Here is a 25,273-nt window from a genome sequence, read left to right as displayed (position 1 = left end):
CGCAGGGCACAGGTATATAAACTATTTATTAACAGCGAAGGCCCAGGGACTCATTTCTTCTTGGACACACCCACAGTACGGCCCCGGCGGCCAGTGGTCTTGGTGTGCTGACCTCGGACACGAAGGCTGCAGAAGGAAAAGGTCACAGGTCACACAGCAGCGAGCAGCCCCTCAGACAGGCGGGGATGCCCACCCCACTCACCCCCAGAAGTGGGGCAGACAGCAGTGACCAGCCCCTCAGACAGGCGGGGACGCCCACCCCACTCACCCCCAGAAGTGGCGCAGCCCCCTGTGGGCTCGGATCTTCTTCAAGCGCTCCAGGTCCTCACGCAGCTTGTTGTCCAGCCCATTGGCCAGGACCTGGATTCCGAGGAGGGGGCATCAACTTTATCTCAGACCCCTCACCCAGTCCCAGGCGACACCCCGGAACTCAACTGGACACCCCCACACACCTGGCTGTACTTTCCGTCCTTCACGTCCTTCTGTCTGTTCAAGAACCAGTCTGGGATCTTGTACTGTCGCGGGTTCTGCATGATGGTGATCACGCGCTCCACCTCGTCCTCCGTGAGCTCTCCAGCCCTCTTGGTGAGGTCGATGTCTGCTTTCCGCAACACCACATGAGCGTATCTTCGCCCCACACCCTAGGGCAGAAAGGTGGAATGTGGTTTGGTTTAACTTTCCATGTTCTCTTACAGAGGACAAGGCAGGACTGTTACTGGCAGCCACAGTTACTTGTCTAAATCTATCATCCCATAGGAGAACCTGTAAGGGAATCCAGCACCCCGTCATTTCCCAGATTACTCTTCCATTCTGGCCACATGGGCCAGCAACTCAAATGTGTTGCCAGGAAAGCAGCATCTGGTTTCAGGCATTTAGGTTTTGCCCTGTGAAGAATGAAAGGTGTGAATTTTCACATCAGTGGAACAAATTCAGGTTAAAGCCCAGGTTTAACACCCCCTGACCATTGAGAATCAGAGTCAAGACCTGTAAAGGTAACAACTACCTGGACAAGTTGACAGTGAGGCCAATGTCCAGCAGCCAACCCCAAACTGAAGGTGACCACAACGGTGCATTTGCATGCATGGTGCCTACACCCCAAGGTGACCTTGTGCCTCCACAAATACACGGGGATAAGCAGACAGCCGTGTTGACACTTCAGATAGGACAGCGGGGCGGTGGTGGCGCACACCTTTAATCCCAGCACTCGGGAGGCAGGTGGATTGAGTTTGAGGCCAGCCCAGTCTACAAAACTAACACAGGAGAGTAGTTCTCTGACTCTGCCCCCACCCTGACTTCCAGAATTGAGTGAATGGGAATGTGTTGTTCTAGGGGCTGGAGTGATTTTTAGGAGTTCTCTTCCAGAGGACCCAGCAGGCACAACTTTTGAGTGCCAGCCTGTTCTAGACCTCCACAGGCACAGCACTATGTACAGTCAGAAACGAAGGGAAAACACCTGCATTCCCCTGCCCCGGCCTCCACACTGCGTTATACTCTACTAACTTTCCTTGGGAGACCATGTTTTGCTCTCAAGACTGCAAGTACGGAGGGTGGATTATCTGATGCAGGCCAGCTGGTTGTGGTGGTGGTCAGGCTTCAGTTGGACTCCAGATCAATAAGCTGCATGGCCCCATGCCTGGCCCCTTCTGTTCTTGTGAGCACTTACTCTTGTGAAGAACTGATGCTCACTATTTACAGCAGTTTGGGAGGATGGGGACACAGCACTAGAATTCCCTACAGTGAGGGCAGCCAGCACCCCCCATGTCTGCCCAATGCTTCCAGATACTCAACACTGTCACCAACAGCGAGGCAGCAGGTGAGCTTTAAAGAACTCAGCAAACAGCAGGGCACTGGTGGCACAGGCCTTTAATCCCAGTGCTCAAGAGGCACAGACAGGCAGATTGGAGGTCAGCCTGGTCTACAGAGTGAGTTAAACACTGTCTCTCGAAAAACCAGAAAGAATTCTGAAAACAAGGCACCATGGACTTACACCGTTTCTTGGCCAATTTCCTCTACACCTTAATCACCGCTACCCCATAATTCCTAACACCCCACCCGCCCGAATCTCCAACATGCGTTACCTCTTGGAAATCTTAGCCCTCTGCACATAATCAACAGAACCCTCAGCGCTCAGATCTCCAAACACTGTGCATAGTCTCCAGGCTCATTGCATGGGTCGCAGGGGACTGTCATTATCTTCAGAGACCAGCAAGAGGCGCACTTGGACAAGACAGGTCACACACAGCCCAAGCATCACCCCAGACCATGTAACTCCCCAGACACTGCATTCACCTTGCCCTGTCCGCTACACTCATTGTCATTCTGTTTCCAAAAGTGCACGGGGGAAAAAACACCTTAAATCTGGCTAGCACTAAAACCTAAAGTGGTCCCGGGAGTGGTGGCGCACGCCTTTAATCCCAGCACTCGGGACAGAGGCAGGCGGATCTCTGAGTTGGAGACAAGGTTCCAAAGTGGGACTGCACACATCTGAAAACACTGACTCCAAGCTTATGTCCATCCAACATCCTCAGTTACCCAGGTTTCCTTCATTGGTTTCTCTGTATTGTTTTGGAGGCTGTCCCGGAACTCACTCTGTAGACCAGGCTGGCCAGTTTCCTCACATTTCCCAGACGCACTTAGCACCTCCCCCTCGGCAGCACCCCTTCCCTAAGGCCCCAGGGGAACCCACCACACAGCAAACTCGGGATGGCACAGACAGCTCTGGCCCTCGGCCTCAGGAAGCACCCGCAGTCTGGCAAGTTGCTTTTTTTTTTTGGTTTTTCGAGACAGGGTTTCTCTGTGGCTTTGGAGGCTGTCCTGGAACTAGCTCTTGTAGACCAGGCTGGTCTCGAACTCACAGAGATCCGCCTGCCTCTGCCTCCCAAATGCTGGGATTAAAGGCGTGTGCCACCAACGCCCGGCCTTAGCAAGTTGTTTTTAATCCCAGCATTGGTTAAGCTGGATAAGAATTAACAGTGTCCCCACCTGGAGGGCTCTTAAGCTCTGCGGAGATTAAGTATATACCCAGGCTTCCATTCTCCATCGACTTTTTGTAATAAACCGGAGACGAGTGTTGTCTCCTTTTTTTAAACAAATTCACAGGCTACCTCCCACTCGCGGCGTGTGCGTGCGTCCTGCAGACGGCGTGCAGTGGACACCCCGGAGCCGGGGGTCAGCTCCCAGGAAGGACTCCTGCCCGGGCTGCGGCTGCCGTGCCCCGCAGGGAGCACCCTAGGGGGGCTCACAGGGAGGGGGCAGGCCCAGACCCACGCCCCGCCGTGGACAGGCTCGGTCCGATCCCGACCCCCTCCGGGCCCTCACCACGCTGAGGCCGGCTTAGCGGCGCCGCCCCCGGGTCTCCCGCGCCCCCGATCCACGCCCCGACCCCCGCTCTCACCTTAATGGCGGTGATGGCGAAGGCGATCTTCCGCCGCCCGTCGATGTTGGTGTTGAGGACTCGCAGGATGTGCTGGAACTTCTCAGGGATCACTAGAGACTGGAAGAGCACGGGCGGCCGTCAGACCCGGCAGCCGCCTCCCGCCGCGGGCCGTCCCCGCCCGCCCTCGCTCGTCTCGGGGAGCGTCGCGGGCCCGCAGCGCACGCCATCCTCGGGGCCCGCACCGGATCCCTCCCCGCCCCGGCTCCGATGCCGCCGGATCCCGGCGCGGATCCCTCGCTTACCATGGCGGCGGCACGATCGGCGGCGTGTAGGCCTCCCGTGGAAGAGGGAGCGGAAGTGACGCATGGCCCTTATATACCTTCCAGGGGGAAGAGGCGGGGCCACGCCGGAGCAGCGCTTCCGGAAACGGCCTCTTTCCCCGCCTCTCCCTCAGCGAGGAGCCGAATCCCGAGAGTGCGGCTCCGGGATCATAACTTCCGGTCCGGTGGTCTTTACGGTCCTAAGGCTCCCGCTCTGGGCGCGCGGGCCGCGAAGGTTCCGGGGCGGGACTGCGTTGGAGACGTTCTCCTTCGCTTCCGCGCCTGACCGCAGTGAGCTAAGCCTGACAGGGGCGCCTGGAGCCAGGCACCTCCCGCAGATATCCGGGAACGCTCTTTTGCGCCGTCCCAGACGCCCTGGGACTTGGGGTTCTGCCTCGGGACACGGACGCTGCGCCTGACGGCGGGCGGAAGTGAGGCTGCGGGGGAATGGCAGCGGCGGCGACCATGGCGGCTGCTGCCCGCGAGCTGGTGCTGCGCGCCGGGGCCTCGGATATGGAGGAGGAGGAGGGCCCGCTGGTGAGGGAGCGGGCGAGCCCCGGGCAGTTTGTCCTCCGAGTGTCGCCAGGTCTTCCCCCTGCTCAGGAAGCGTAGGCTGAGCTCAGACGCGCGTCTCCTGCTCGGTGACGGCGGCCGAGCCTTCGCGGGGGACCAGAAGCTAAGCCCCTGGGACACAGTGTCAGCCTCCTGTTCACGCTAGGAACAAAAAAAATTTTAGTAGAAAAGAGAATGTGTTGTAGAAGATCCGGAGCGTGGGCTCCGGAAGCTGTGTTGTTTTCCGTGTCTGCGCCCGTAAAGAGGAGGCGTGGTTCGGGCCCGCCTGTAGGTCGTCGTTAGGGTTTAACCGAGTGAGTATGTGTGAGCCTGCACCCGAACACAGGGAAAACAGCCTGTGAGCGGACTGTTTCTGCAGCTCCCTGTGGGGGATGATGGTGGAGCTCCTGAGATAATAAGACAGGGGTCCTAAACCCAAAGGCCAGCTCGGCTAATCCTGGCGTTTCTCATTCGAACACCTCCAGCGACTCCAAGAATTGCCTGGTTTTGTGACATACTTCCTACTCATTAGCCCAGAAAAGTAGATCTTTGTGCGTCGGGATCTTTGACCCACTAACTACGACTCCCCCGAAAAAGCGCCCCCACCCCACGTTCAGGATTAGGGATATCCCGTTGTATTTTGTTTCCAGCTTCTGTTTCCCCGCACTCACTAATCTGCCCCTCTTCAGGGGGGTGTTTCTGGGCTCCAAGAGCCCCTGCAACTTGGGGAGTTGGATATCACCTCTGACGAATTCATCCTGGATGAAGTGGATGGTAAGTGGGGGCTAAGTAGCCAGCCCCCCATCCTTTAGGAGTATATTAGGTGACCCCGATACTAACCCCTGCATGTTTTTTTAGTGTAGTGTAAAGTTTATGAATGGAGAGGGGTTGCTTTCTGACTTGGCCACAGTAAGACTGGAATAATTAAAGCAGCACACTGTGATAAAATGGCTGCGTTTTGGGACTATTATTAAATAAAAACAATGTTTACTTGAACACGGACATGTGCATTCAGCCGGTCTGATCACTGGGACAGCTAGTGAGTGATTGACAGGCGGATACCACACACACCATAGATTCATCCAGTGAAGATGACACAAATCCAAGGCGGGTGACAGGCTTTCATCTTCTCAGAGTGCTTCACACTTTTATTAAAGCCTCCAAGCCACGTTTGGCTTGTGGTTGACTATGAGGAACTCAAACAGCAGGAAGCCAAAGCGACCGCTCTTACACCTGGAGAGGACAGGGCTGGAAGGAAAGGGGAGATTGGGGTGCAGGTACCCGATTCAGGCAGAGGGGGGCGTGGCACCGGACCCTAGTGATGAATGTCTGTTTCCAGTTCACATCCAGGCAAATCTGGAAGATGAGTTAGTGAAGGAGGCCCTCAAAACGGTGAGGTTCCTGCTATGCCGATCTGCCCCCACCCTCCCCTCCTCCTGGTCTTACGTCACCAGTGTCCCCTCTAGCCCGTCACTGGGTCTGTTCTGGTGTCTTCACTGTGGCTTAGTCCTGGCTTCTTGTCGTTTTCCCCAGGGTGTGGATCTGCGACACTATTCAAAGCAGGTGGAGTTGGAGCTGCAGCAGATTGAGCAGAAATCGATCCGGGACTGTATCCTCCAGCAGAGGGAAACGTGGCGTTGTCACCCTGGGGTCTGGGGAGCTGTGATGCAGGTAGCCCTGGTAGGGATGGCATCTGTAAGGTTTCTGTCCCTTTAGGTCATCAGAGCTCTGTGTTCACCGTGAAGCCCTTGACTTTTGTGGGTCAGACATCCAAGAGAGTGAAAACATAGCGTCTCTGCACAATCAGATCACAGCCTGCGACGCTGTCCTGGAGGTGGGTGTCCCTCGCCAGTGGCCCCTGACAACCTTGATCTAGTCATACCCTCTGTTCCTGTGTTTCTGGGGGGGGGGGGGGTTGTTGTTTTTTGGGTTTTGTTTGTTTGTTGTTGTTTTTTTTTTTTTGGCCAGCACTTTTGTCCCCTTGGGTAAATGGAGGTTTTCCACGCTCCTGAGCTGTTGGATACTGGGGTATTCACTCAGATACTTGGATGGCAAACTTGTCCCCATCAACCCTATGGCAATGCCCACAGAGTTTTCTGCCCTCCCCGTAGCGCATGGAGCAGATGCTGGGAGCTTTTCAGAGCGACCTGAGCTCTATCAGCTCTGAGATCCGGACCCTGCAGGAGCAGTCAGGAGCCATGAACATCCGACTTCGGAACCGACAGGCTGTTCGGGGGGAAACTTGGGGAACTTGTAGATGGGCTAGTGGTGCCCTCTGCTCTAGTCACGTGAGTCACTGAAGGGTCGTGATGTCCGCAGCAGGGGGCTGGTCTGGGTTACCCATCCAGTCTACAGCTCGGGTCCAGGCTGAGGTTGTCAAGTGCCGTCTAGGGAGCAGGTGCCTGGCTCATGCCTGTACTCACAAGCTTGGGAGGTCCAGGCAGTGGGATTGCTACAAGTCACCAGCCTGGGCCACAGAGTGGGATTTTCTTTTTAAAAAATAAAAAGAAAGTACCTTCTAGAGATTAAAGGTTGGGTCGTAATGTCAGATGTGCAGTAGGGTCCTGTGGGGAGCTGGGGCTCAGGAGTTGAAATCTTTGTACATATAATGACCGTGTGAGACTGGAGAAAGGCAGAAATGACAGGAGCTGTGAGGGGTGTGGTCTGGGCCTCTTTCAGGACTGTTGAGAGTCCCTTCTGATCACCCCACCCTCCCCACTCCACAGGGCGATTCTGGAAGCCCCAGTGACAGAGCCCAGGTTCCTGGAGCAGCTGCAGGAGCTGGACGCCAAGGCAGCTGCGGTCAGAGAGCAGGAGGCGAGAGGCACAGCTGCCTGCGCAGACGTCAGAGGCGTGCTGGACCGGCTGCGGGTCAAGGTGGGGCGTGCGCCACTGAGTCCCCAGGAGCCCCTCTGCCTCCTCAGTGTGGTGCATCTGCGGCTGAAGTCTCAGAGGCTGGAGCTGTGGCTCAGTTGGTAGTGTGCTTGTGTGCACTGCAAACATTGACACGGTGGCCTTGTCTGCTGTCCTAGCACTCAGGAGGTGGCAGGAAGGAGGTCAGGAATTTCAGAGTCGTTCTCTGCTGCACAGGGAGTTTGGGGCCACCCTGAGGTACATGAGACTCTGTCTCGAAAACAAACTGCTCACTTTGGCAGCATAGAAACTAAAGTTAGAACAATACAGAGAAGATTAGCGTGACCTCTGCGTAAGGGAGGACACGAAAATTGATAAAGCATCCCATATTTAAAAGGGAAAAAAGAGCCGGGCGTTGGTGGCGCACGCCTTTAACCCCAGCACTCGGGAGGCAGAGGCAGGCGGATCTCTGTGAGTTCGAGGCCAGCCTGGTCTACAGAGAGAAACCGTGACTCAACCGCAGGAACAAATATGCAAAAACAATACGCATCCAAAGTATTCGCTCCCTCCCCCCCCCCTCTCGCCTCCCTGTCACCCCCTTACTTCCCCCCCACAACTTCATGGCCCGTTTGTCCCCCACACCTAGGCAGTGACAAAGATCCGCGAGTTCATCCTCCAGAAGATTTATTCGTTCAGAAAGCCGATGACCAACTATCAGATCCCCCAGACGGCCCTGCTGAAGTACAGGTCGCCACCCGGGGACGGGCGCAGGGTGGCCTGTGAGCTTCTTAACAGCCCAGCAGGGATGTCCCGGGTCTGACTTGCCCCGGCCCTTCCAGGTTCTTCTATCAGTTCCTGTTGGGCAACGAGCGAGCGACGGCCAAGGAGATCAGGGATGAGTACGTGGAGACGCTGAGCAAGATCTACCTGTCGTACTTCCGCTCCTACCTGGGGCGGCTCATGAAAGTGCAGGTAGCCCAGGCGGGGACAGGCGTCCCCAGGCAGTGGCTCGGAGGAGAGTTCCTCACCCGACGGTGCTGGGGAGCCATGGTTGAGCTCTCTGTTGTTTTCTCTAGTACGAGGAAGTTGCTGAGAAAGACGATCTGATGGGCGTGGAAGACACAGCAAAGAAAGATATCCTGGACCGGGGAGCCTTGTGAGAGGCTCCCCTCCCTCAAGTGAGGCTCACCTGTCAGGCCCACCGTGGCGGTGCCTGGCTCCAGCCCTCAGGGCTCTGCTTACCCTCTCTCTGGGACGGACCCTTTGAGGGCATGAGAGCGAGAGCTTCCCTCCCGGAGGCGCACATCAGTCTGACGGTGTTTCACGTGGGTTTCGGAGGGTTTGTAGAATCCCTGACGCCCATTACAGGTGTCCGGTGAAGCCAGGCCCTGGTTCTGGAAGGGGGTGTCCAGGTTACATTTAGCTTCCTGGGGTCTGCGGGTCTTGGCTCGATGGGCCTGGTGTGGCCGTTCTCACTGTTTTCCCTGACTCTGCTGCTGTCCACGATTCTTCTCGAAGCCGTCCCTCCGAAGCAGGAACACCATCTTCACCCTGGGCACCCGTGGAGCTGTCATCTCCCCCCGCTGAACTTGAGGCCCCCATCCTGGTGCCCCACACCGCCCAGCGTGGAGAGCAGAGGGTGCGATGGTGTACCCCTCGTGGTTGGGATCAATCCCCAAGGTGTTAGAGTGGACTTTGCTGCCCCCCCTGCTGTGGTGTGGGGGGCGGGGATCCATGGGCTTAGGGCACAGAGGGAGACTGTCGTGAGGCGGCAGCTGGAGTGGGGGTGGGGGTGGCGGCAGCCAGTGGGGAGGGCTTTCCTTGTGCCTGTGGCACCCCCCCCCCCCTCCAGTGCCCGTTCAGGGTGCGCCTCCCTGCCTGGAGGTCGGGTATGTGTGGGGTTCCTGAGGTACGCTGAGCCCTGTGTCAGTGTTGGTCCCCCTTCTCTCTGTCCGCAGTACCCGTTTGAAGCTCTCTTCCGCAGCCAGCACTACGCGCTCCTCGACAACTCCTGCCGGGAATATCTTTTCATCTGTGAATTTTTTGTTGTGTCTGGCCCAGCTGCGCATGACCTGTTCCATGCTGTCATGGGCCGCACGCTCGCCATGACCCTGGTGAGCCCCTCCCTTCTCCAGGCTCCTCCACGTCCAGTGGCGTCACAAGTGGCAGTATTGAAGGCAGGAGGTCCCATCCTAAGGTGTCCAAGCCTTGGTCTCACAACATGGCCCCTAGGAAGCCCTCAGAACTCGGGTCCTCTGAACCCTGGCCCTTTCCCTCCATCCCAGGCTCAGCCCTGGCGTCTACAGTGAGGAGCTTACAGAGTTGAGGCCAGTGAGCAAGTCAGGGCCCTGGACAGGGAAGGAGGTGTCTCCCTTGCCAGCGCCTTGTCCCCTGGATGTACATCCATTTGCTCATAGTCACGGGAACTACAGACTGGTGTTGAGCTGTCTGCCTGTTGCTGTCTCGCAGAAGCACCTGGAGTCCTACCTGGCCGACTGCTACGACGCCATCGCTGTTTTCCTCTGTATCCACATTGTCCTCCGATTCCGCAACATCGCAGCCAAGAGGGATGTCCCTGCTCTCGACAGGTCGCTGAGCTCTGGTCCTGGTGCCTTCAGGACTCAGCTTTTGTCTCACACAGACAACTCCATCCTGCCCCTGGCTTTCCCTCACCCTTGTGTGTGTGTGTGTGTGTGTGTGTGTGTGTGTGTGTGTGTGTGTGTGTGTTCCAGAGGCAGCACCAGTGGTGCGTGTGCCCGCGCACCGACCCCGCTCACACTCCCCCGAAGGGCGCTGTGCTCCGCGGCCTGCCAGCGCCCCAGCCGGCTGACCTTTGGTTCTGATTAAGCCTGCAGGTACTGGGAGCAGGTGCTGGCCTTGCTGTGGCCTCGGTTCGAGCTGATCCTGGAGATGAATGTCCAGAGCGTCCGCGCCACCGACCCCCAGCGGCTCGGGGGGCTGGACACTCGACCCCACTATGTGAGGGCGGGTGAGGGTAACAGGGGTCTTGTGGTCACGAGCAGTGGTGGGCTGGCCCCTGCAGGAGTTGGGACTGGGGACAGGAGCTGCAGAGGCTGCTGGGAAGCTGTGTCTCCAGCAGGCCAATGGGTGTCTCCCCTCCTTGGTCCTAGATCACACGCCGCTATGCTGAGTTCTCCTCTGCGCTCGTCAGCATCAACCAGACCATCCCCAATGAGCGCACGCTGCAGCTGCTGGGCCAGCTACAGGTGGGGCTTGGGGGGACAGGCGTCCCGGCATGCCGCGGGGCCCGGGACCTGGCTTCTCACTTGCTGCCTCTGTCAGGTGGAGGTGGAGAACTTTGTCCTCCGAGTCGCTGCAGAGTTCTCCTCCAGGAAGGAGCAGCTCGTGTTTTTGATCAACAACTACGACATGATGCTGGGTGTGCTGATGGTAACGCTGCCCCCACAGTTCAGGGCACGCCCCAGACTGGTCAGCGTCACAAGTTCAGGGCTTTAGCCCTGGGTTCGGCAGTGCCTGCAGTGTGGGGTGGCGGGGGTGCTGGCCTGCAGGCTGTTCCCCAGTTCCTCTCTGTCCTCCTTAGGAGCGGGCTGCGGACGACAGCAAAGAGGTGGAGAGTTTCCAGCAGCTGCTCAATGCGCGGACGCAGGTAGGGCCCGGTGTGGCAGGGAGACCTCGGCGGGCAGTCACTGTTGCAACTCACTGCCTGCTGCTAGGCTGTTTCCTTTAACTATATCGATAACTTAAAAGCAAAATAAAACTGTATGTGTATGCTTTGCGGGGGATTATTTGTGTGTGTGTGCGCGCGCGTGCGTGCGTGCATGGGTGTGCATTGGTATGCACGTGCACGCATGCGTGGGTGTGTGTATGCTGTGTGTGCGTGTGCACATTTATGTGAGCGCCGTCAAGACACATGCTGTGGAGCGCATGGGGTCAGGCGACAGCTTCAGGAGCGAGCCCCTTTCTTGTGTCTTCCACTGTGTGTTGTGGGGACCAGCAGCACGTCATCGTCCCGCGTCTCCCCCAGCTCATCAGCTCTTGGTTTTGGAAGAGGAAACCCCTTGGGGGCTTCACCTACCCCTTGTGAGGTCACAGAGGCTGGCTGCTCTGTGGAGTGTCACCTCCTAGTCGTCCCAGTCCAAGACAGGGTGCTCATTCCCAAATCGCTGACTGTGTCGGGCCTGTTCTTCTCTCCAGGAGTTCATTGAGGAGCTGCTGTCTCCCCCGTTCGGGGGTCTGGTGGCGTTTGTGAAGGAGGCTGAGGCTTTGATTGAGCGTGGACAGGCTGAGCGACTTCGAGGGGAAGAAGGTATCTTATGAGGCTGTTGTCGTGGGACTGTGGGGACGGGAGTTAAGGACAGCCAGAGTGCAGGTTACAGGGAGGAGGCACAGCGGGAAGACTTGGGCGGAGGGGACCAGGGAGCTGGGATTGACGGTGAGCGTGCCTCTGCCCAGGCAGGCCTCTCCAGGGTGGATGGTCCCCGGGCAGGCTGCTCTCTGACACTCCCTCCCCTCCCCATGGGCAGCCCGAGTCACTCAGCTGATCCGTGGCTTTGGTGGTTCCTGGAAGGCATCTGTGGAGTCTCTGAGTCAGGATGTGATGCGGAGTTTCACCAACTTTCGGAACGGGACCAGCATCATCCAGGTGCGCGCCGCTCCCTGCCCTGGTCGTGGCCCTCGCTTGATCTCTCGCTCTTTCCTCTGGGAAGTCAGTGACCCCGGTGAAGCTCTGGCCTCCTGCCACCCTCAGTGTGACCCCGGCTCTCCTCTCTGCAGGGGGCGCTGACCCAGCTCATCCAGCTCTACCACCGCTTCCACCGGGTGCTGGCACAGCCGCAGCTCCGGGCGCTGCCGGCCAGGGCCGAGCTCATCAACATCCACCACCTCATGGTGGAACTCAAGAAGCACAAGCCCAACTTCTGAGCCGGCTCTGCCCACTGTCCCTGCCCACTGTCCCCACCGTCCCCACCCACTGTCACTTCTGACTGGACCCCCTGGCCTGTCATTTGACCCGGACCCTTCTGCTGCCCTGCTTGTGTGCCCGGTGGAGATGCTGTGGCCCTTGAGTACATTTCCTCACGGTTGTGGTGACTCCCAACCGCAAAATTCTTCTCATTGCCATTACACAATGGTAATTTTGCTGCTGCTATGAATCACAATGTAATATCTGTGTTTTCTGGTGGGCTTAAGCATCCCCCAAAGGGGTCCTGACCCACGGGTTGAGAACCAGTACTCTAGCGTGAAGGAACAAGTCCTTTGGGGGGAGGCGGTTCCAGACAGGGTTTCTCTGTGCAGCCCCAGCTGTCCTGGAACTCACTCTGTAGATCAGGCTGATCTCAAACTCACAGAGATCCTCCTGCCTCTGCAAGTTCTGTCATTAAAGGGGTGCGCACCATCCAGTATCGTTGGCCAAGTCTTACCCCAGTATGGTTTGTAGACCTGTAGTCCCAGCTAACTGGGAGACCGAGGCACGGGATGGAAAGCCTGCTTGGGTTACAGAACACCTTCGAGGCCAGCCTGGACCAGTTCTTAAAAGTAAAGGGCTGCGGGGGATTGTGGGAAGAGGGCTGAAGAGATGGCTCAGAGGTTAAGAGCACGGGCTGCTTTTTCAGAGGTCCTGAGTTCAGTTCCCAGTGCCACACGGCTCACAACCATCCATAATGAGATCTGGTGCCCTCTTCTGGCGAGGAGGTGTATATGTAGATAGAGCACCATATACATAAGAAATAAATCTAAAGAAATAAAGTAAAGGGCAGGAACATAGTTCAGTGGCAGGAAGCTTGGGAGGTAGACAGAGTCCCTAGGTTCCGTTGACAACAGGGGAAATTTCAGGTCCTGTACACACAAACTGAGGTCATTTCCTCCACCCCATTCACTCTGGTCCTTGGCCAGTGCAATTTTTGCTTGCACCTAAGGATCTGGCATGTTGAAGCCCAGAGAAGGGAAACGAGGACTGAAAGTCACTCTTGATTGGGCCATGGGGTCTTGTGGGCGGGGTCAGCTGCTGTCCTTGTGGAGCGTGCCCCGCCCACCGTCGTTTCCCCTTCCCTGGGTCTAGTTCCAGCTTTTCAGGCTCGCTCTGCCTCCTTGAGGCTCCTCTGGCACGGTGCTAGGTCGGGGGCCACAGGCTCACCCCAGTCCCGGCCCTGGGAATCCTCCATGGCCCTTCCTCTCCTGCCGTACATCACCCCCTCCAGTGTGAGTCTTGGGGGCCCTGTGTTCTGGTCTCACCTTACACCCCCGGCTGTCCTGGAACTTGCTGTGTGGATCAGGAACTCAGAGATGCGCCTGCCTCTGCCTGCTGAGGGCTGGGATCAAAGGTGTTCCCAGCCGGGCAGGTGGATCTCTGAGTCTGAGGTCAGCCTGGTCTACAGAGAGAATTCCCGGACAGCTAGGGCTACACAGAGAAATCCTGTCTCGAAAAATAAAATAAAATAAAAAATAAAGGTGTTCCCAAAGAAGCCGGGGCCCCTACCTTCTGGTGGTTACATCAAACTACGTTAGTGGGGCTGAGGTGTAGTTCATTAGGGCATGCTCGACAGCACGAAGCCCTGGATTAAATTCTGGGCAACAACTGAAGAAAAGGGGACTAACGCTGTGATGTGAGACACTGTACAGGAGACAGCCGGTTCCTCAGTGTGGCCCAGGCAGCCTGGGAGGCTCGGGATCCCTGCAACCTGCAGTCTGATGGGACATCATGTGCCCTCCATGTCCATCCCCGGGAACCTTGGAAGCCGCGATACCGCTAATGGCCGCGAGGGGGCAGCAGGACCCAGGAGGGGGAGCTGGTCAGGGCTCCAGCTCACCTGAGCCCCTGTAGATGGGGAAGGCAGGGAGGTGTCACCTATGTTCACTTCATCCCAAATCAGCGAGGGATTTTTCTCTTCAGACCTGAATCCTCTGTTTTGCCGTTTGCATGGGACCTGTGATCTCCGGGCTGAAACTCAACTTCTGAGGAAGATGAGCCTTGAGCTCACTCTCTCCAGTCAATGCTCTCTGTCTCTGTCTCTGTCTCTCTCTGTCTCTCTCTGTCTCTGTCTCTCTCTCTCTCTCTCTCTGTCTCTGTCTCTGTCTCTCTCTCTCTCTCTCTCTCTCACACACACACACACACACACACACACACACACACACACGCTGGCACTTCGTATACTGAGGAGACAGAGGGATCAAGAATCAAGGCCAGGGCTGCAGAGATGGCTCAGAGGTTAAGAGCACTGACTGCTCTTCCAGAGGTCCTGAGTTCAATTCCCAGCAACCACATGGTGGCTCACAACCATCTACAATTCAATCTGGTGTCCTCTTCTGACATGTAGGCAGAACACTGTATATGTAACAAATAAATCTTAAAAAAAAAAAGAATCAAGGCCAACCTGGGCTACAAGAATATAAAACAAACAGCGTAGACGAACACACAGGCTTCACATACCAGTAGTTTCTGGGGCCACTCTGTAGGGGAAGTTGTGTCAATCTTCCCTTCCCTGAATTACCCCTAAGGCCAGTGTGTACTAGTGCAGGGGATCCGAGAGTTGTGTAGAAGGGGCTTGGAGGTGTCCCCTCATGCTGTAACGGCCCCCAACACTGTTCAGGGATCTCTTTCGTTAGAGAAATCTTATTTTCCTCCATTTCTTTTTTGTTTTGTTTTTTTGTTTTGTTTTTTTTTTTGTTTTTTCGAGACAGGGTTTCTCTGTATTGTTTTGGAGCCTGTCCTGGAACTTGCTCTTGTAGACCAGGCTTGGTCTCGAACTCACAGAGATCCACCTGCCTCTGCCTCCCGAGTGCTGGGATTAAAGGCGTGCGCCACCAACGCCCGGCTTTCTCCCAAAGCTTCAGTACTCGGCTTTGAAATGACGGCAAACCCTGTCCTTTGAGATTTTCCCACACATTGGGATCGCTGCGCAGTGAACAGAGTGCCCACCATGTACACCCCAGGGCCTGGGTTCGATTTCCCAACACCTCCAAAGCTAGTGTGTGTGGCACTGCATGGGCAGGAGAGACGGCTCAGTAGTTAGAGGAGCTTGCCACCAAGTTTGACCACGTGAGTTCAGTCCCCAGAACCCTCAGTGGGAAGAGAGAACTGGCTCCCCAAAGTTCTCTTCTGACCTGCACACTCGCGCAAATGCACAGACACACACACACATATGCACGTGTGCATACACACACACACACACCCCATGCCTGGGCATGCCTCATTTGCACATTAAACACATATAGTAACACAATAGATACATAAAAGACGTTAACATTTCCCTTGATTTTCTTTGCACGGCTTGACCTCAGATCCTTCCCACAGCCTCAAGTCACAGCGTGGGTTTTGGACACAGGCAAATTCACCCACTGGAAAGTCTGGGGACAGACTAGACACATGTGCGTGTTTGTGGTTCTGTGGTCTTCAACATGAAATCAAGTTTCCTTTTTTGGTTTTCATTACGTTGGTTTACTAATCTTGTGTGGGATGTGCGTGTCTTGACTCCTGTATGGGGCCCAGAGGATAACTTCTGGGGGTCCGTTATCCCTTTCACCACATGGCTTCAAGGGATCGAACTCAGGGCATCAAGCTTGGTGAGAAGCCCCTTTGCCCCCGAGCCATCTCTATGGTCCCCCGGAGACCAATGTGTTTGGACTTTTGCTTGTGAAGGTTCCTTAATTCCTGGGCTTGTCACACAGGAGAGCCGGCCATCCTGACATTAGAAAAGGCATTTACTGTCCTGATATACAGCGGCATTTCCTTGGGTGGCTCTGGAGAATGGCGCCTTGTTACCCAGGTCCCACCTACAGGAGTGTCATCAGCTGCTGCCTGGAAGATCCCATATTTGCACTGAGAGCTTGGCTGTCACTGTCGGCGTTAGTCACTGTTGTCTTTTGAATGAGATGACCCCCATATCTTGCTCATTTGAACACACAGTTCCCAGTTGGTGCTGTTCAGGGAGGTTTGGGAGGTGTAGCCTACTGGAGGAAGTGTCACTGGGGGCGTGGTTGGAGATGTGAGTTCTCAGCTGTTCTGGCCATGCCTGTCTCTTCCCTTAACTCTCTGGAATCCTAAGCCCCAAACAAACCCTTCCTTCTTTTTTTTTTTTTTTTTTTTTTTTTTTTTTTTTGGTTTTTCGAGACAGGGTTTCTCTGTGGCTTTGGAGGCTGTCCTGGAACTCGATCTGTAGACCAGGCTGGCCTCGAACTCACAGAGATCCGCCTGCCTCTGCCTCCCGAGTGCTTGGATTAAAGGCATGTGCCACCAACGCCCGGCTCAAACTCTTCCTTCTTTAGCTGCCTTAGACATGTGTTTTATCACAGCAACAGGTTAGTAACCACTGCAGTTACTTCCCATTGCTATGACTTGTTGTGGGATACTGTTGGGCCCCAGCCCCCACAGGGTCTCTGTGAGTTGCCTGTCAGCCAATAACCACAGGTGCATCCTGTTTTCTAGTCCTGGCTTACAGCCCCGGCCTTGCCCCACTGGCATCAACCTCTAATGATGAAAACACGAACTTTTACACCTGGGGTTTCTCCACCGTGCTGTAAGTCTGTATGTAAGGCTGCTCGCTGCTTGCAATAAACGTGCACACGCACGCGCACACACACTCTCTCTCTCTCTCTCTCTCTCTCTCTCTTTCTCTCTCTCTCAGCACAAACGGCCGGACGTCTTGTCTTTCATTTAAATCTTCAGACTTTTGCCCAATATATTAGACTTGCTCCTGGTGCAAGGGACACAGGATATTTGTTTTTTTAAAGATTTATTTATTATGTATATGGTATTCTGCCTGCATGTATTCCTGCAGGCTTGAAGAGGGCACCAGATCTCATTACAGATGGTTGTGAGCCACCATGCGGTTGCCGGGAATTGAGCTCAGTTCCTCTGGAAGAGCAGTCAGTGCTCTTAACCTCTGAGCCTTCTCTCTCCAGCCCCAACACAGGATATTTGTACACTGTGAAGGTGTATCACTGTGGTTGGTGTAATTAAATGCTGACCGACTAATAACTAGGTAGGAGAGGTAGGCAGGACTTCTGGGCTGAGAGGAAGAAGACAGTCACCAGGCAGACATTGAGGAATCAGGATGCACAAGATAGAGTGAAGGTGACTGAGACATAAAGGACCGTAGACAGAAGATGAGGGTAATTTAAGTTACAAGAGCTCGTTAGAACCACGCGATGGTGGTACACACCTTTAGTCCCAGCACTCGGGAGGCAGAGGCAGGCGGATCTCTGTGAGTTCGAGGCCAGCCTGGTCTACAGAGCGAGTTCCAGGACAGCCTCCAAAACAATACAGAGAGACCCTGCCTCAAAAACAACAACAACAAAAAAAATCAAGCCAAACCAAAACAACAACAACAACAAAAGAACTGGTTAGAAAACTGGGTGATGGTGGTGCATCTCTATGAGTTCGAGACCAGCCTGGTCTACAAAGCTACACAGAGAAACCCTGTCTTGAGAGGGAAAAGAATTAATTAGGAACAGGCCTATGCTAAGGCCTAATTTCACAATTAATGTGAAGTCTCTGTGTCATTTTTTGTGAGAAAAATCTGTCAGAACTTATAGCTAGGTAAGTTAGGTTTTCTAGATATGCAGAGATATATTTGAGATAGATAGTCTTCAAATCTTTCAAAGACCTTCAGAAAATGGCATTTAAAATGGTTTAGGGTTTGTCTTGACAATGAGCAATGTCTGCTCCTGGCACATCAATTAAGTCTGAGAGGAAGATGGGTATCGAAGAAACTTGTTATTGAGTTTCTTTCAACATGGCAAGATTCGCCATTTGGGCAAGAAACTGCTCTTGCCTAGACTGTTGCTGTATAAACTGGATATGCAGGACCCACAGGAAAGGACTGCTAAACTCAAACAGTCCTTCAGGGTTCCTGCTTCATGGAAGAGTCTACAAGAATTTCTGCAGGACACAGAAAAATGGCTGACAGACTGCCAATGCAGATGGACAGTTTGAAATTTCCTGCTTTGCTGAGAAGTCTTCTGGACACATTGTGGCCTTGTGGACTGAAGATGGATGCCCCAACATTACAGAGGAACTTCGGGTGACTGTCCAAGCAGCGAGATGTCTCTGTCAATTCTAGTGTTTATATATTATCCTTCTGTGGTCTTTGATGGAGTTGAAGACAGATAGTTATAATCATAGTTTTCCTTAGTTATGATAAAAGATAAGCTACATATAAGACTTTAGACTCACAAAGATAGGATAGATGATAGTTTCTTTAAATCTTTCTAAATGTTAATGGACAAAATATTGTAACTATGTTCTTACTTGATAACTGTTCTATTATATATAATTTGACTATGTTAAAGTTAAAACCTTTCTTTTAATTTAGACAGAAAAGAGGAGATGATGGGTAAGTCCTGTGTATATGTCAATAAAGCACTGTTGGTCAATAGGGAAGCATGATAGGTGGGACTAGGAGTCAAGGAGGATTCTGGGAAAGAGAAATACAGGGAGTCATCCCGTAGCCGCCATAGAAGTAAGAGGTCCGAACCCTTTCTCCGGTAAGAGAAATACTTAGATTAGCAATAATGGAGTAAACTCTTAACTCAGAGATGGCCAGTAAGAAACCAAGCAAATGGCCAACAGCTACATAATGAATATAGCCTCCTGTGTGTTATTTGGAACTGATGCAGCTCTGGAACCAGGCTGGCGGGAAGGCTTTATCCAACATCTGTCAGATATGCTAGGCCTGTAGGAAGGAGATGAATGTCCCAGTGTTGCAGAGAAAACTTGGGTGACTGTCCAGGCAGCCAAATGTCTCTGTCTATAGTTTTGGAATTTGTTTGCTCTGCACTTCCTGTTTACTCAGGTAGTATTATTTTCCCTATCTGATCTCTGATGGGGTTGAAGACCTGATAGTTATACCATTTTCTTTGTTACGAAATTCAGAACAGAAACTTACAAAAGAGATGTAAAGTTTATAAGGTTGAGAGACATAAAAGCCTAAGGTGTTTATCTAAGAAAATGTTTCAAGGTCTAAAAAGGTATTTTTATGGTAGTTATACAGTTATGACAGAAAGAGGTTTAGCTATAAAACTTTGAACTCATCAAGATAGGATAGATAATAAATTCTCCAAATTTACCAAATACAAATGGACTGGACATTGTGAATGTAATTCTTACCTGATCATTGTTTTTATTGTATATAGTATTACTATGTTAGAGTCAAAAGCTTTCCTTTTTATTTAGATAATACCTGTAATTGGTTTTGTTTGTCTGTTTGTTTTGAGACAGACTTTCTTTGTGTATCTCTGATTGTCCTGGAACTCAGTCTGTAGACCAGGTTGGCCTCAAGCCAAACCACCTGACCTGGTAATCGTTCCATTTTTTTTTAGCCAAAATTTTTTTCTATTCATTTCTTGCACTTGAAGTACTCCTCGATGACATCATTGGCCTGAGATTCTTTGCCACAGTCCTTAAAAAAATTAGATGCAAATTACTTTATTCAGTATTAAGTTCTGTTAACTATTATTAATTCAGTCTTAAGTGTTTCCCAGCATCACAATACTGTAGCCATTTTCAGGGACCTTAAAGACTTCAGCTGTCCTTAAGATTCGTGAAGGGCGTCACTGTTGCCAGCCTTTCCTAAATTTCTGCAGAAGCACATTTGAGATAAGCAGATTACTTGGCTGGCTTGGTAATGTTCTTATTATATAGTTTTACTGTGTTAGAGTTAAAAACTTTCCTTCTTATTTAGACAAAAGGGGAAATGTTTCAGGATTTGAACATAGATTCTGGGAGGTTCTCCATGCTGTCATTTATTTCCTCCAGAAACTGTAAGTATCTCAAACTCTAAATATTTCCGTGACACCCTGAGACTGCTAATAAAGCTGTTCTTGAATTAGGGGGCAGAGGCAACAGTTAGGTGACTGGAATTAGCCATAGAGGTTTTGGAGGACTCAGGATACAATGTGATAGAGAGGCACAGGAAAGAGTAGGGAGCGGCTTAAAAGATTCATGGGCCTTTGTGATCTGGGAAGGACGCAGAGAGAGGGTCAGATGCTCTTACTCCACTGCTTTTTTTGATCTACAGGTTTTTTTCCTCAATATCTGACTCCCATTTTTTTTTTCAGACAGTTTGGTTTTTGTGGCTTTAGAGGTTGTCCTGGAACTAGCTCTTGTAGACCAGGTTGGTCTTGAACTCACAGAGGTCCACTGCCTCTGCCTCCCGAGTGCTGGGATAAAAGGCGTGAGTCACCACCACCCAGCCAGATCATATCTTTTAAATAAACACAAATCTAAGTTAGACTCAGCCTGTAAATCCTGGAGTCACCACTGGGGCCAGCACCAGGATTCCCAGATCCAGGGAGAGGGGACCTTGGGCAGAACACAGATCCAAAAGATCTGAGATGACACCCTGTGGATCCCCCCTCTCTGCCATCCTACAACTCTGGTTAAATTCTAAATGACGTGAAAGAGGGAGAGAACCTCCAGGGAGGGGCCTGGAAGGAGGCAGGAGCTCAGGAGACAGAAGTTCATGTTCTTAGGTCACAGTCTCCTGAGTGCAGGGGTGTAGAAAGGTCCTAATGGGAAAGGAAGGAGAAACACATTTGAATGCTGTCACTCAGGGGCACAAGGGATAAGGAGGCAGGCACCACCCACAGGAACAAGAAGCCAGGTCAGAGCCCAGCATGACCTGTGCCAGCTGCCCAGGCTGCTCACACTCCTGGGACAGAACAGGACTCTGACCATCCCATAGTCCCTGTGACCACAGATCTCAGCATGTGGTTCTAACTGATGAAGAGAACAGGAGTCGAGAGCTGAGGAGTGACCATGTCACAGCCGACAGTGGACTGAGCTACACCTGGACACAGCCCTGTTCACACTCAGCTCCCACGACATCACCTGTCCCACCAGATGCACACAGCACAATGAGCACAGAGTCTGGGAATTTCTCCACGCTGCCATTTATTTCCTCCTCAACCTCTCAGTATCTCAATAATTTATTTAACTGCCAATCAACCTGTCAGATCAAGGATGTGAACAATCAAATTCAAATTGAGATTCTTATTTTCAGTAGGAAGTCAGGAGTTGCAGCTCAGGGCATCATGGAGGTGACAGGATGGAGATGTCCCCTCCTGTCTGCTGGAACAGGAGGGTTGGCCATGGAAGGGAACACAGGCAGTGCAGGGACAGGGTCCTGGTGTGCAGGGCTGGGCTGGGCTCCCAGTTCTTCACATTGAGTCCAAAGGGCCACAGGGAACATCAGACACTATTGGTGAGGGTGAACTGAGGGGCCCTAGATGTCACAGGAGAGGCCTGAACACACTGTCTGTCACTCAGTCCACACAGCTGTCTTCACGATACAGAACAAGAGTCATGAACAATCACTGTGGAGACAACATCCCAACAACCCACCACTCACTCACAGGTGATTCTGGGAGTCCCTGAATCCCAATCATGTCCACTTTGCTCCCAATCCCAAATCAGGACCCAGCGTGTCACCTTTACAGTCTGGGAGAGACACATCAGAGCTCTGGGCACTGTCCCTGCCTAGGATTAAAAAATATATATCCATAGGAAGGTAAAAGCAGGGCTCCCCCAGATTTTACTGGAGGAACTATTATGGATTTCCAGAGGCCCCCACAAACTACAGTTTTACTCCACAGGCTTCAGGGACAATCCTGCTCCCCACACTTACCTGGAGCTGGAGGATAGTTCCCTCCTTTTCCACCTGTGCGAAGAAAAGCTGTGAGAGACCAGGGAGGAGCCCAACCCTAGGAAGTTTCCAGAACCTACAGAAGTCCCAGATTAGAGACAGGAGCTGTGGGGGTGTGGATGTTTCCATGAGCAGAGCACTCATCTAAAAGGGGCTGAGAGGGAATTCGGACCCCGCCCTTTCCTACCTGCTTTTCCCTTCCTCTTCCTCACAACAGCCCCCACAGCTCTAATGACCATCACAACTCCAAGGAGAACCAGAACAGCAATGACTGCCATGATGGGGACAGTGGCCTGAGGAGGCTCTGGGAAGGGAAGGACAGGAAGGGAAGGTGAGGGTCATGACCCCTGCTCTCAGCCCTGACCCTGCTCAGGCTCTGCAGAAGGCTCCATCTTTCCCTGACCCCAGCTCTGCACCTACTCCCTCCTTACCCCATCTCAGGGTGAGGGGCTCAGGCAGACCCTCATGGTGCACATGGCATGTGTATTTCTGCTCCTCCCCAGAAGGCACCACTAGAGATGCCAACTTCTGGAAAGTTCCATCCCCAGATGGTCTGGTCTCCACCAGCTCCATGTCCTGAGTCTGTTCCTCCTCCTCCCTCTGCCAGGTCAGGGTGATGTCCGCAGGGTAGAAGCCCAGGGCCCAGCACCTCAGGGTGACATCACCTTTAGGTCCAGGATGATGGGTCACATGTGCCTTTGGAGGATCTGTGCGGAAGATTTAAGAAACCCCACAATAACAAGATAAACTGAAATCTGCAAAGACTAAGTTAAACCAATGATGACACTGAACAATCTGTCTGATCACTTCTGGCTGTCATGTCACTAGTAACCTGCAGGTGGAGCTGGTCCCCCTCATCACAGAACTGCACATTTTCCTGGGGGGACCCAGGAGGGCCACATGGTCTTCCTTATATGATGTTCTATAGCATATGTTAGGTGGTAAAAGACTAGAAGAAGGGTTGGAAAATAATTTATATATGTGGTTAAATGCATATCAAAATAAGAAATTAGGGGCACAGGGTACATAAAGGGTACCCCAACTATTGTTGACACTATTGAGGCACAACCACTGTGGCCATCTTGCTGACCAGCATCACTGTCTGTCCAAGTGAACAGCCATCACCAAAGTGTGCAGCAGAAATGGGGTGAACCTCTGACACTCAGAGAAAATGACTCTTCAAGCCCTGCTCCTTGGGGGACAAGATACAAGGTGTTGTCACCCAGGATCCCTGGAAGCTGCTTTGGAGCCCTATGAGCACTCACTGGGACACAGCGGTGCTCACAGGGCTGTGTGGATTTTCCCTGTCATTCAAGTCTTTGAGTTGCAGAAGCCCCTGTCTGTGAGGAAGCTCACTTCCTAATTCACTGGGACAACACAGTAACTTGTTGGGGCTGAGGGAGAGCAGGGAGCTCTGGATGGTTAATTCTGGCAGAAAATAGTTTAAATCACTGGAATTTTTCTCGTTTAAGGAGGACACTGACATAACTTGTCTACTTATCTGGAGCATGAGGCCCCCATGGCACCTGTGAGACTGACACCCATGATAGTGCAAGGGGAGGGAGAGAAGCAATAGCAGCAGAGGGAGGGAGAAAATCGACTAAAAGCAAAATGACAACTTCAAAAATAGAAGAAAGAGAGAAAGAGAAAAGACAGAAAGCAAACCCCACAGTTCAGAATTCTCCTAGGGCTCCCCATAAATGTTCATTCTAGGAAGAGATAAAATTGGAATGAGGGAGCCATGCAAACCTCACACACAGAAATCTGGGATAATGTATTCTTTGGAAAGTTCTAGAGATGATCAGGTACAGGAGACTTCCGGTCCCGGTGTGTAAGGCTGACACACTCAGACACTGGGTCTGGGCAGAGAACTCGGCCTGGGAGAGGCCATGGCTGACCCAGGGCTGCAGACTGAAGGAGCCACGGCTGGGGATGTGGGCATCTTCTCTCCTCCCTCCTGAGACAGATCTGGAACCTTCCAGGGAGAAGGCTGAGCCCTGGGAGATCAGTGCAGTCCCTGCCAGGCTGGATCAGGAGCCCCAGGGACACTGTGTCCCCTTAGAGACAGGGGCGGGACCCCAGCTGTGGTCTCTTCTTGCTCAGGACAGAGCCCAGCCCAAGGGCAGGGGGAGGAGTTGCCCTGGGCGCCTGCACCTGTGCGCAGCAGCTGCTCCTTCCCGTTCTCCAGGTATCTGCGGAGCCACTCCAAGCAGGTGCCCTCTATGTAGGCCTTTTCATGCTCTGCAAAACCAGCCCGTTCCCACTTGCGCTGGGTGATCTGGGCCGCTGTGTCTGCAGTGGTCCAAGTCCTCAGGTCCTCGTTCAGGGCAATGTAATCTCGGCCATCATAGGCGTCCGGACGGTAACCACGGAGCAGTCGCTTGTCTGACCCCATGTCACAGCCATGCATCACCTGAATGGTGTGAGAGCCTGCAAGGAACCCGAGGTCAGCCCCGCCCACCTTTCCAGCCCTGGGGTTATCCTTGCCCTGCTGCCTGTCCACCTGCTGATTCTCTATACTGAAAGGGAAACCGGTTCCAGTCCCAGATGTCCTCCTCCTAGACCTCGGACTTGTGACCCAGGGCGACTCCAGGCCGGTTCTTAAGGTCTTGAGAGGTTTACCTCCGACCCGGGGTTACTCACCACCCACGCTCTGGTTGTAGTAACCCAGCAGGGTCCTCAGGTTCTGTCGGTAAACCTGCTCGCTGTTCTTGACAAACCTTGTCTGCCTCTCCCAATGCTCCCGCCCCTCCTGCTCCACCCAAGGCGCCAGTGGCTCATATCTTGGATTCTCGGCGTCGCTGTCGAAGCGCACGAACTGCGTGTCGTCCACGTAACCCACTGCAATGAACCGGGGCTCCCCGAGGCCGGGCCGGGACATAATGGTGCGGAAATACCGCAGCGAGTGCGAGCCTGGGAGAGGAACAGGGTGAGACCTCGACCTCATCCTGGACCCAAAACAGGTTCTTGGGCCAGGAGGGGAGCAGGGCTCGGGGCTTAGGAAGCAGGTGGGTAAGGGGCGGGAAGATCTGGCCAGCTATGAGGAGACAAGGCTTGCCCGGTGCCACCCCTGCCCTCTGCGCAGAGGCCATTTCCCTGCCGACCCTGCAGTCACCAACAAGGGCCTTGGTCTGGGCCAGGGCAGCCACCAGCAGCATTAGCCCTGGCGCCATGGCCCTCTTCTCAGATCTGGGCGAGTCCACTGTGAGCTTGGAATTTGTGACTGGTGTCCTCAGAAGGCACCGGTTGATTCTCTGGGATATCGACACCCAGTGCGGGTGAGAACCCACAAGTTGTCATCACTATTATGGCAAAAGGACCTGGCACACATTAGGAGCTGAAGAACTAAACTGGGAGGAGGGGACATGGGGATACCCGTGCCCTGGGCTCCCCCGCTGCAAACCCTACCTGCAGACTGAGGCTTTGCCTGACCCTGTGCTTCAGGAGAGAGCACTATTTGCCATGGTGTCTCTGAGCTGCCTAGGGCCAACTGCTAGTCAGGTTAGTCAGGAGTGTGCAGAGGAGATCAGGAGCACTCAGGAGTGTGCAGAGGA

The 25,273-nt window shown here is 53.4% G+C and overlaps 3 protein-coding genes and 2 non-coding genes across 6 annotated transcripts; 2 read left to right on the top strand and 3 right to left on the bottom strand.

The window, feature by feature from the left end:
- Nucleotides 1-8: 8 nt before the first annotated feature.
- Nucleotides 9-4,166, bottom strand: Rps18 (ribosomal protein S18). 2 transcript variants are annotated; one of them, XM_040732211.1, is made up of 5 exons: nucleotides 4,161-4,166; nucleotides 3,395-3,493; nucleotides 453-641; nucleotides 269-360; nucleotides 9-126 (listed from the first exon to the last, which is right to left on the bottom strand). In XM_040732211.1, exons 1-5 carry the CDS (start codon nucleotides 4,161-4,163, stop codon nucleotides 51-53), a joined length of 459 nt encoding a protein of 152 aa, XP_040588145.1. In that variant the 5' UTR covers nucleotides 4,164-4,166; the 3' UTR covers nucleotides 9-50. The 2 variants fall into 2 exon arrangements, with proteins under 2 accessions (XP_040588145.1, XP_021091479.1); XM_021235820.2 differs by lacking the exon at nucleotides 4,161-4,166 and adding an exon at nucleotides 3,679-3,817.
- Nucleotides 3,935-12,475, top strand: Vps52 (VPS52 subunit of GARP complex). Its single transcript, XM_005084848.4, is given in 22 exon segments — nucleotides 3,935-4,233; nucleotides 4,938-5,022; nucleotides 5,588-5,640; nucleotides 5,782-5,857; nucleotides 6,015-6,082; nucleotides 6,360-6,482; nucleotides 6,484-6,536; nucleotides 6,975-7,125; nucleotides 7,748-7,848; nucleotides 7,941-8,073; nucleotides 8,178-8,235; nucleotides 8,606-8,679; nucleotides 8,681-8,740; nucleotides 9,060-9,215; nucleotides 9,571-9,689; nucleotides 9,957-10,080; nucleotides 10,233-10,328; nucleotides 10,405-10,512; nucleotides 10,664-10,729; nucleotides 11,278-11,389; nucleotides 11,607-11,725; nucleotides 11,857-12,475. Coding segments are annotated over 22 exon segments (2,172 nt in total). The 5' UTR covers nucleotides 3,935-4,143; the 3' UTR covers nucleotides 12,004-12,475.
- Nucleotides 7,388-7,495, top strand: LOC121134404. Its single transcript, XR_005871477.1, has one exon. It is a non-coding gene; the product is annotated as a U6 spliceosomal RNA (small nuclear RNA).
- Nucleotides 12,476-19,565: 7,090 nt separating the features above from the next.
- On the bottom strand, nucleotides 19,566-19,696 carry LOC121134419. Its single transcript, XR_005871492.1, has one exon. It is a non-coding gene; the product is annotated as a small nucleolar RNA SNORA33 (small nucleolar RNA).
- Nucleotides 19,697-21,672: 1,976 nt separating this feature from the next.
- On the bottom strand, nucleotides 21,673-24,666 carry LOC110343676 (H-2 class I histocompatibility antigen, L-D alpha chain-like). Its single transcript, XM_040732531.1, has 5 exons — nucleotides 24,363-24,666; nucleotides 23,874-24,149; nucleotides 22,151-22,426; nucleotides 21,907-22,023; nucleotides 21,673-21,734 (listed from the first exon to the last, which is right to left on the bottom strand). The coding sequence occupies exons 1-5, from the start codon at nucleotides 24,664-24,666 to the stop codon at nucleotides 21,673-21,675; spliced, it is 1,035 nt and encodes a 344-aa protein (XP_040588465.1).
- Nucleotides 24,667-25,273: the final 607 nt, after the last annotated feature.

Source organism: Mesocricetus auratus, unplaced genomic scaffold, assembly GCF_017639785.1.
Source record: "Mesocricetus auratus isolate SY011 unplaced genomic scaffold, BCM_Maur_2.0 Super-Scaffold_100027, whole genome shotgun sequence".
Taxonomy (NCBI): Eukaryota; Metazoa; Chordata; class Mammalia; order Rodentia; family Cricetidae; genus Mesocricetus; species Mesocricetus auratus.
The sequence above is the reverse complement of the archived record's forward strand: the minus strand, read 5'-3'. Positions and strand labels throughout refer to the sequence as shown.

What these genes read in the sequence shown, in the direction of transcription:
- Rps18 (XM_040732211.1), bottom strand. An exon ending in AGGACGGAAAGTACAGCCAG is followed by an intron (nt 361 to 452) that starts GTGTGTGGGGGT and finishes CTCGGAATCCAG; the next exon opens with GTCCTGGCCAATGGGCTGGA. An exon ending in GGGCTGCGCCACTTCTGGGG is followed by an intron (nt 127 to 268) that starts GTGAGTGGGGTG and finishes TTCCTTCTGCAG; the next exon opens with CCTTCGTGTCCGAGGTCAGC.
- LOC110343676 (XM_040732531.1), bottom strand. Translation starts at nt 24,666, where the DNA reads ATGAGGTCGAGGTCTCACCCTGTTCCTCTCCCAGGCTCGCACTCGCTG. An exon ending in GCCCCTCACCCTGAGATGGG is followed by an intron (nt 22,024 to 22,150) that starts GTAAGGAGGGAG and finishes TTCCCTTCCCAG; the next exon opens with AGCCTCCTCAGGCCACTGTC. An exon ending in GAAGAGGAAGGGAAAAGCAG is followed by an intron (nt 21,735 to 21,906) that starts GTAGGAAAGGGC and finishes TTCTTCGCACAG; the next exon opens with GTGGAAAAGGAGGGAACTAT.